The following is a 10,174-nucleotide window of genomic DNA, read 5'->3' as shown; positions in this document are numbered from 1 at the left end:
GTTGCGTATCCCTGGCAACAAAAAACTCCTAGGAAACCACCCCCCCCTTTCATGCTATTGGTTAATACTTATCTGACACGCCCGTACCGGAAGTGGGGTACACATTAAATAATTCAACTGTTCAACCCAACCTGTCTTCTCGGTCATTCACAAACCTCCGTACGTGCCAAGGCCGTTTTCAGTGTCAACATGTCTACTGAAAAATGTTTCGCCAAAGGTAAGACACACAGCGATTACTGACTGACTTGCTAGCAAGCTTAACTACGATTAGCAGTTATTCATTGTCACTTCCTTAAATCTGTCACGTAAGACGTAACGTTAAATATCAGAAGTTTATGTGTGTATGTCTTTCTTTTCCACTAAATGCATTGCTTTGCATTAAGACCTGAATTATTAAACTGAACTTTGCATGCTGCCAGATGTTTGAGATCCCATTCGAGATTTCTTCCTCTATATGACTGCTGTTACGTTAATATTTCTGCTAAGTCATGATGGCTATTTCTGCCGAGTCATGCTGATTACATATGTAACGTTAACCTCCTCAGTCCGTTCCTATAATACATCCAACAGTAGATAAGAGGGGTGTAAATAGCCCAAATAATCAACTCCTTTTTTACCTTGAGTATTATCTGTACTGTATGTAATGCACTTAAGACAGAATTCGCTCAGTGTACAGCGACTCTTTGTGGATACTCTGATCTGATGACATGCAGTTGTAAAAGACGACAAAAATGTCCTAGAAGTACTTTAGGCTAACTTACTGATATTATAAATGTTATCAGTGTAAAGGTTAGGGACACATCTCACTCTCCTATGTGACGGTAAATGGCTGAAAGGATGAAGTTCTGAAGACATTTACATTGGATAAAGAAGTTAATTACTGAGATTCTTTACTAAATATTATTATTCACCACTACAGCTGTTTTTTAAATTTAATTTCAGGCATAAATGGCAGCAAACAAATCAACATGCTCTCCTAGTTGCATTTTGTCATGTATGGAAATGGCAATATTTTTTTCCTTACAGGGAGTGCTGCACCCAGTCCAGTCCCCAACGGCTATATCAGACTTTACAGCATGAGATTCTGCCCCTTTGCCCAGAGGACCAGATTAGTGCTGAATGCCAAAGGGATCAAGTAAAGACATGTTTAATTATACATTATTTTTAACCATAGCTTCACTAATAGCAAGACATTAAATTCTTGTGATGTGTGCTTTTGATTAAATAACCCTTTTTTCTTTCTTCTCTTTTAGGCATGACACCATCAACATCAACCTGAAAGACAAACCTGACTGGTTCCTTGAGAAGAATCCCCTTGGTCTTGTCCCAACACTGGAGACACCTGCTGGGGAGGTGATATATGAGTCTCCCATCACCTGTGACTACCTGGATGAAGTTTACCCTGAGAAAAAGCTGCTTCCTTCCTCTCCTTTTGGTAAAGCTCAACAGAAGATGATGCTGGAGCTATTTTCCAAGGTACCTTATATCAGAATCTGCTTTATTGGTCAGGTTTTGCGTAAACAAACAGGGAATTTGACTCTGGTTAATCTTTGCTCTCAAAGTACAACACTCACTTAACATATAAAGAATAAAAGCATAAAGGACAGTAAGAAATATAAAAAAAGGTTAAGTATAACAATAGAATTTACAACTTTACAAGAAATATACTATAACAATTGGAGAGAGGGAAGGAATAGTGCAATATCGGTATAGTCTAAGATTTAAAGCAAGGCAGTTGAAGACTTGTATCTTAATCCTGGGGTTATGTTTTGTATACTTGTCTTCTGTTAATAATCCTATTAAAGCCACTGTTTTCTACAGATAACACCATACTTCTACAAGATCCCAATGGGAAGACAGAACGGCCAGGATGTCTCAGGACTGGAAGCTGAACTGAAAGAGAAGCTTTCCAAATTAAATGAGGTAGGTTGCTAAGTCGAGTGCTCTGGTTTCTTTACACGTTCACCAGACATGTTTGATTTGGTAGATTGTAAAGTCAAAATTGTCCCCAGGAATGAGTATGAGAGTGCGGCTGTAATTGTCTATGAATTGTAATTAACGGTCAACGATAATGAGTAAAGTGAGATCACCCATGTGCCTGTCTTTAATGACTGACTTTAAACTGGCTAGTTTACAGTGTTTTATACAATGCTAATGGACGTGATGTTTATTTTTCAGGACCTGGTTAACAAGAAGACCAAGTTTTTTGGTGGTGATTCCATCACAATGATTGACTACATGATGTGGCCGTGGTTTGAGAGGCTGGAGGTGTTTGAACTGAAACAGTAAGTAACAATCTCTCAGGACATTTAAAAATAAATGCATTTTATTGATGGTAGCATTTCGAAACACTCACACAAGATCACCATGGAGAGGAGCAAAAAGTACAAATATTAAGTACAGTACAAAAGTAAGACTTGTATGATGACGAGCAGGGAATCTCACCAGAACAGAGCCTATGTCTTCTTTGTCAGATTTCCTTCATGACATCTGACAAATCATATTTCATGAGGACAACTAATGTCCAGGTGTTGTAATTTGGTCTTAGGTGAATGATTTGATTCCCGTTGTCTTTTCAGCTGCCTTGACAGCACACCCGAGCTGAAGAAGTGGACAGAGCGCATGCTGGATGACGCGGCTGTCAAAGCCACCATGCACAGTGTGGACAACTACAAAGCCTTCTACAAGACTTACGTTGAGGGGAAACCCAACTATGACTACGGCCTGTAGAAAAGAAGTGATACAGATGTTTTCAGTTATTCTGGCTGATTAGACCCTTTTCAGGTTGAAGGTGGGCCGGAGCTTTGATGGGAACATATGAACCTTTTCCACAGCAGACATTTTGACTTGTCATAGTAGGAAAAGCACCACTGAAATTGATAACCTTAACGATGGCTCAATTCCATCAAGTGTCCCAGTAAGCTATTTCACTGAGTCAGCATGCACAACACCAGGGCCTCTCCTAAGTGGAATGCAGCCATCATTAATGGTTTTGAATACACCTGTGCTTTTCCTACTATGACATGTCAACATGTCTGCTGTGAAAAAGGTCTATTAAGTCACAAATTCTTTCTATCAACAAGGATGACAAAGGTGTCATTTTTCCCGCCCTAACGGGTGCAACAACACTAACAGTGGACTCAGGAAGATGTCACTCAGTCTAACCACACCCACACAGTCGTGGGTAAGGTCCGATCAGCCACATTAACTATAAACACCTGTGTGGGTTTTCAGGGCCTTTAAACCGTCCCATTTATTCATATCCCTGTTTTTGGTCATGGTTATTCTGGAGTCATGTCTGTTTTGTTTTTTTCTAACTCTGATGTAATAGGAAAATATACGGTAGCAAATGAGTTAACATTAAAGCGATACAATTAATGTTTTTATTGAACAATTAAGACTTATTTTGTTATTGAAGGAAAAAAAGTATGAACTATAATAGGAATGAGGTACAGTGAGGTAAACATGACTCAAGGTGTTTAATGATGTGGCACTTTTTCTAATAAAAATTGTACATAATTGTACAATGACTCTGGCCTGAATCACATTTTTGGACTGTTATAATAAACGTTTTCCCCCAGGCTACACAGGGTGGTCCCATTTAATAAACGGGACAACCGGACAATACAGTAGAAATGTAACAAAAGTTTGCTTTGTAATAAGAAATAAAAAAACATTGAACATTACAAAATGTAATAGCTGCCATCAGATTTGCAACAGTATGCATGCAAACAAAAACACTGCTACACTGTTTGGTAACTTACTCTCCATTTAGACCAGCATAACATGAGGTACTTCTGTTTTAAATGTTTGATTTTAAATTTTTTATTTTTTTTTAAAGTGCTTTGCCTTTTATAGGTGTATGGTGAGATGCATTACTAATACTTGTTGCTGCTTCTTTTAAAGGCAGCAAATAAGTACTGAAAAACTCTCGTCCAGGTTACACCTATAAAACAAGCAAACAGTCCTACAGACAAAATAAAAAAAGAAACCAGTTTAAATTCTGCTAATGTGTTGTTCAGAGTCCCTTATTCACGCTACCTCGTCAAGCGTAAAGAAAGCAACTGCAACAAAAACAGCTACATGTCAAGATATCAGCGGTAACTAAAATAACTTGTATGTGCACCTTTATTTGTGTAGCTGGTGCAACTATTTTTAACCTTATTCTTAGTAACGCAGTGATATTTAAAGATCTGCTAGTGCTTTAGTCATGATAGAATACCTGGCCAAAGCTCACAAACTTTCATCTAGTCTGGTGTAAACCTCCATTTGGTAAGTGTGGTGTGTACTCTTGTATGAGCACAGGTGCATTTCTCAACATCTCGTGGAAATGCCTGACTGTTGTTGCATAAAGTTCCCTCTGCAACACCAGAGACCGGAACAGATTGATGGGCTCTGCTTTGCGAATTATCTCAGGTACCTGGACTTCCTTTGGCACGTTACTGTTCCCAATCAGAACATGATGAAGTCTCTTCTCATGTAGGCTCCTCTGCAAGAAGCTGAGCACATCCCGAAGCCTGTGCTCCACACTCTTAATGTCCCACACAGAGGGCCTTTTACTCAGCAACAGATGCAACAGAGCAGTCTTTAAGTGGTAGTTAGTCAGGGCACTTTTTCCTGTGAGCCCTGTCTGCTTTCTGTGTAGGAAGGTAACTATCTGAAGGCAGTGTAAATGACAGGAATGTTGTGGTAGGCGTTTAGCGAAATGTTTCAGCAAATTCCTCTCATAGACAGCAAAAGAGAGGGGCCAGTATGGGTCAGGAAAGCTGTCACAATCTGATGGAAAGTGTGAGACGAAATAAGCATCTGTATCCTCCAACTGAACCACCGGTATGATGTTCATTACGATGACTTTCCCTGAACGGAATCGGATCTTCAGAGCACCGGCAGCATCCAGGTTGCGAAAAGTGACCTCAAAGTCGTATTTGTGAGAGATGCGTCCCCAAGCTTTGGTTACAGAGATCTGAAACCACTTCATGACTTGATCTTTGGCTAAGAAACGTGTGTTTCTACAGCACAGCAATTCATCAGGACTATGGTCCACTTTGAGTGTGTCATCCTTGCCATGCAACAGACAAAGCATGTCCTCTCCCAGGTTAGCATTGCCACAGAGACAGCCCTCCTCGTTCTCACCAAACCTGGTCACCTTTATCTTGCCGCAACCCTGCATGTCGGGAGGCATGTCACTGGAGGGGCTGCACCACAGGTGGAACTGAAAGGAGTATGGATCTGGAGGCGAGAAAGGCACTATAAGGTCGCACATTAGTGGCTTGCAAACCTTCCATGACTCAAACATGCTTCCAATCCCGACAAAGTCCCAGACCTCCATGTCTGCCTCCCTGTCACATACACTCCTGAGTGATTCAAGCAAGTCATCAGCAAAACCCTCAACAAACTCCCTCACCCTCCAGTTTTCATTGGCTGAAGTGTAGGTGCATTTGTCACAGAAGTTGGTCAGGATATCCTTATCCAGCACCATAGTCCTGGGGGTGATGGATCCACTTTCTAAAAGCATGTCTTCATCCTCAGCTGGCCGGATTTCTGTGTCAGCACCACACTGCACCCTGCAGTTCTCGATAGCGAAGAATATGACGAAATACACTATGCTCCAAAAGTACCAACTATAACCTTCCTCCGAGCTAGGTTCTTCCTGCTTTGAGTCCAGCTGTGAAAGCTCTTTCTCCAGCCTGGCCTGCTCCATTTCAAGCCTCTCCTCATGCTCCCGCATGCGAGCTATGAGCTCCTGGTCCTGGAGCGTGGTGTTCTCTTGGGGAAAGAGCAAGGGGTGGTTTAATATGGCAGCGGCCATCACCATACACACTCGTGCAATGGCCCCCTGCATCTTCAGCTTGTTTTTGAAATACACATTTAAGCACCTCGCAGACTTCCAGGCAGCTGCAGCTCAGATCCTGAAACAAAAACAGACATAGTGGTTTTATTGAGAATCCAGGTGGATATAAAACAAAAAAGGAGTGTTTGTGGCCTGAATAAAATGTATGAAAATCATGGTATATATAAAAAGAATCCAGTTATTTTTTGTAAAGTACTCCACCCTAGGGGAAGAACAGATTGTACCTCTATATATAGAGGCAGTGGGCTGAGTGACGCACTTGTTCAGTATCAGACTGTGCAACATGTGAGGAAGGAAGATTCAGCCCCTTGGTTGCCCTTCTCTGATAACCCTATTTAGTTACCAACATTGTGCCTGTTAGCATTTACATCCTGTTAACATTTTGTCCAAAAACAAAAACTGAATAACACCTCCCTTTCTGGAAAATGTCCAAATAACGATTATATAAGATGAAATCCTGCTTCTAAGTGAAACAATGTGGGAAAAACTCACATTGACATTATTATCTGCTTTCCTGGACGTCATCAGATAACCCACAACTAATGCAATATACTGTACAAAAGAGGAAATTACATAAGTCTCTTGCTAACGTTCACACTTTTAGTTGAAGTTTAATTGCCCCCAGGGGATAAATAAAGTTATTTGAATAATTAAATTGAATTACGGACTGAATTACTATCATCATTATGATCTTTAAAATAAAGCATATAATATGCTCAAAATAGGAATTCCTTCGGCAAATAACTGAAACGAGAAATGGGAAGTACACAAGATGTTCTGTCAGACTTGAGCTTTAAAATGTCAGCAGTAATGGCAGAGTATGTGAGGCAGCAGAGCCAGGGGAAACTTCCCATGACTTACTCACTGGGATGTTTTCCCAACACTTAGCCTACATGGCTCATTCCATCCAAACAAACGAAATAAACAAAGCCTGAATCCTACTCACTTTTCCTCAAAAATGTTTTAGTTACAACATTAATTACTAAGACCACTATATTCAATAGTATAATACTCTGGTAAAAGTAAAACTCCTTAAAGTACATAGCCTAAGTATTATCAGCAAAATGTTGATAATATTGGATTATCATGTTGTGCTTAATGTACTGGTTTTATTGTAAAGTTTCTTTGAGTACCCTGAAAAGTGCTATATAAATAAAATGTATTACTATTAGTGTTGTTATTAGCATGGCTACTATGTTAATTATTGCTTAATAATTTTACACAGCTTATGCTTTATATTTTGTATAATTTTCATATGAACCATTTTAATCTGTAAAGTAACCAGTAGCTACAGCTGTCAAATAAATGTAGTGGAGTAAAAAGCATACATTTTCTTCTCTTATGCTGGAGTAAGGAGTAGCCTACAATATTTTATTAATCGAAGTACTTAAGTAGTCAAAAAGTCAGTTGTGTAGGATGCCCATTTACTGTACTGTAGGCTACTTAAGTACAATTTTAAGTATTTGTACCTTACTTGAATACATTGCTTTTAAAGCTTTAGTTAGCCTAGGCTACTGGTTACTTTGCAGGTTCAGATTATTAACACAAAGTATAATCAACTATCAAATGATGATTTATCATTAACTATAAGCTACCCAGCAGTATATTAAGTAGGCTAATTCATATCAGCTCCACCCTTACCTGCTACAACATAAAAGTGATGTAGGCCTAGGCCTATACATCAATGCATCAATTATTATAATCCATAATGTAATATTCTAAAATGTACCATTCTGCATGAGTAGGCTACTTTTGAAACGTTAGGTTTATTTTGATGCTAAGACTTTTGTACAAATTTTAAAAGGACTTATAGCCTTTTTCACAGTAGATTTCTACTCTGAGGTAGGCTATTGCTAATTTTACTTGAATTACAGATCTGAGTAGGCCTACTTCGTTCACCACTGAAGTACAAGTGCCTACTTTAAAATGTTACTCAATCAGCCCCTGAATTGGGGCATATAGTTATTATAAGTTCATGAGTAGGCCTAAATGTTAAACACATGTCTTTCCACCTCCACTATGACGTGTCTGTGTAGGCCTACTTGTAAAGTGATGTCGTTTACTACACACATTGCCAACGGTTACCTCCTCGGTTGTCTTAGCAACAAAATAGTAACCCGCGGCGCTCACTCATCACGGAAATGTCGCAGCAGAAAAACATTATTCCAGATACATGAGTCACTCACCAGCTTACAAACTGTGCTCTGTGCGATGCTGTGTAAAGCGTTGTAGCAAACAACAACAGCTAAAACGTTTACCTTCCAAAACATTTTGCAACAAGCATCATTTGGGTAACATAATTGCACGTTTAGCGGCTTGGACATCGCTCTTCGTCAATTTACGTTAATTTATTTTAAGTCTAGAGAAGTAGATTTAGAAATCATTCGGTGTAAAAAATAAAAGTTGATAAACCTACCTTTATGCTGTTCTCTGGCTAAGTTCATGATGATGAACAGTGGTGGGCTCTCCAGTGAACGCAGCCTCATCAAACTCATGTGAACAACTACGGAAACCGTTTTTTCACAGCTCTTTTCTTACACATTTCCTGACTGTGCGGCCCACCCATAAAGACAGACACCGCCCAGCTTCCCCCCCTCTCGAGCTGTAGAGCTCCGGTTTCGTGATGAATTTAAAATATTATAAATGGTGTGCACAGTCAAACTGTTTTCACTTGATGTAATCCAGTTTAAAAACTTTAATCAGTCTGAATGAATTTACTATTTTCAGAAGTCAACCTACAACTGTGTATTGCACCTAGGTTACTGTCACTGTGCACTATGTATCCATTTCAATATAAAACATAGGGGCCTAGGCCTACATCTTATATTAACGTGATATTGTAGGAAGTAGGCTATTGTGGGAGGAAGTGCTCAGCAAACAAGATACCTTCAGGGAACTTTCCCTAAAGGATCCTAGAGGGTTCTCTGATGTTTATATTAAAAAGCGTTTGCAAACATTGGATGACTAGATCATCAGTAGTTGTGAAACCCCTAAAGACTTTAACTTAAGTGGATGGTGTGCATAAAAGCATTTGTTGATTTTGCTAATTTTCACTTTTAAGTCATAAGATGTTGCAAAATGTAAATCAAACAAAAAACCTTTCTTAAATTTCACTACTGAAAATGAACAAGTTGGGCCTTGACATAGGGTCAAATGTAACATGAAATATATCAGCTAATCTTGAAAATGGCATACAAATTAACAACACACTGTTACAGTACTAGGCTCTATGGTAACAAGAAATACTTTGCATCCACAAGGTGGCACTTCATGCTTGAGCAAATCAGGACACAAAGGACCCACAGATAAAACCACACTACTGCTTATGATTTCTGGTAATGTTCATGTCCATTCTGGACCCTCTTCTGGTGTTGCTTTCCCTGCGGATCGTGTGGCCTCAATTAACATGTGTTTTGTTGATTTTTGTAACCGCAAAAACCTTGGGTTTTTGCATGTAAACGCAAAAAGCATTTTACCTAAACTGGACCAGCTTAAAGTGTGGGTTGAGAGTTCTAACCCAGAAGTTTTACTGATCACTGAGACATGGCTGCGTAACTTTATTCCCTACCCTGAGCTGAATTTATCTGGTTACAACCTGTTTCGGCAGTATAGGTCATCTAAGGGTGGGGCGGGTGGCAATTTTCACCAAAGAACATTTTTTTTTTATGTTGTATAGCCCTAGCGAAGTCTATACTCAAACAGTATGATCTTCTTGTTCTTAACATCAAACTATCCAACAGCTTTTCTTTATCAGTGGCTGGCTGCTATCGCCCTCCATCTGCACCAACATGTACCCTAGAGGCCTTAAGCAGTGCTCTTGCGCCTTTCACCAGGTCTGAGCTGATCCTACTCGGCGACCTAAACTGGGACATGCTTAAACCCCCTGAGAATGCTTAAACCCCCTGAGAAAGTGCCTAAACCTTCACCAAATCATAAACCTTCCATCCAGATACAATCCCAAAAGCTGTGGCAAGGCCACATTGATAGATGTTGTGTTTACAAACTCCCCACTCATGTACCTATTGGGTGTATTTTGCAATGACCTCAGCGACCACTGTTTTATTGCCTGTGTTACACCTCTCTGTCAAACAGCCTGTCGTAATGATGCTCAAGCTTTCTTACGTGATCTGGCCAATGTAAGCTGGTATAGAGTCAACCTGATTCCCACCGTGAATGATGCATGGTTGTTGTTTAGAGATCTTCTTACTGCTGTGTTCAATAAACATGCCCCAAACAAAAAAATACACATAAAAAATGACAACAGCCCATAGATTAATCGTAATCTAGCTGTTCTGCTTCAGCTAAAAAATACAGCCTGGCGCA

The 10,174-nt window shown here is 39.7% G+C and overlaps 2 protein-coding genes across 2 annotated transcripts; one reads left to right on the top strand and one right to left on the bottom strand.

Moving 5' to 3' along the window:
• The first annotated feature begins 82 nt into the window (after window positions 1–82).
• Window positions 83–3,523, top strand: LOC144532931 (glutathione S-transferase omega-1-like). The gene is made up of 6 exons (XM_078273929.1): window positions 83–217; window positions 1,027–1,135; window positions 1,254–1,476; window positions 1,822–1,923; window positions 2,179–2,285; window positions 2,580–3,523. The coding sequence occupies exons 1-6, from the start codon at window positions 190–192 to the stop codon at window positions 2,728–2,730; spliced, it is 720 nt and encodes a 239-aa protein (XP_078130055.1). The 5' UTR covers window positions 83–189; the 3' UTR covers window positions 2,731–3,523.
• Window positions 2,305–8,376, bottom strand: itprip (inositol 1,4,5-trisphosphate receptor interacting protein). The gene is made up of 2 exons (XM_078273928.1): window positions 8,268–8,376; window positions 2,305–5,909 (listed from the first exon to the last, which is right to left on the bottom strand). The coding sequence occupies exon 2, from the start codon at window positions 5,840–5,842 to the stop codon at window positions 4,244–4,246; it is 1,599 nt and encodes a 532-aa protein (XP_078130054.1). The 5' UTR covers window positions 5,843–5,909; window positions 8,268–8,376; the 3' UTR covers window positions 2,305–4,243.
• Window positions 8,377–10,174: the final 1,798 nt, after the last annotated feature.

The sequence above is a fragment of the Sander vitreus genome, chromosome 17, assembly GCF_031162955.1.
Source record: "Sander vitreus isolate 19-12246 chromosome 17, sanVit1, whole genome shotgun sequence".
NCBI lineage: Eukaryota > Metazoa > Chordata > Actinopteri > Perciformes > Percidae > Sander > Sander vitreus.
This window is presented reverse-complemented; position numbering and strand designations above follow the sequence as displayed.

Excerpts from the sequence above, each read along its gene's own strand:
- LOC144532931 (XM_078273929.1), top strand. The coding sequence starts at position 190 with ATGTCTACTGAAAAATGTTTCGCCAAAG. Across the intron at positions 1,136-1,253 it reads CTGAATGCCAAAGGGATCAA|GCATGACACCATCAACATCA; the intron begins GTAAAGACATGT and ends CTTCTCTTTTAG. Across the intron at positions 1,924-2,178 it reads AGCTTTCCAAATTAAATGAG|GACCTGGTTAACAAGAAGAC; the intron begins GTAGGTTGCTAA and ends TTTATTTTTCAG.
- itprip (XM_078273928.1), bottom strand. The coding sequence starts at position 5,842 with ATGCAGGGGGCCATTGCACGAGTGTGTATGGTGATGGCCGCTGCCATA.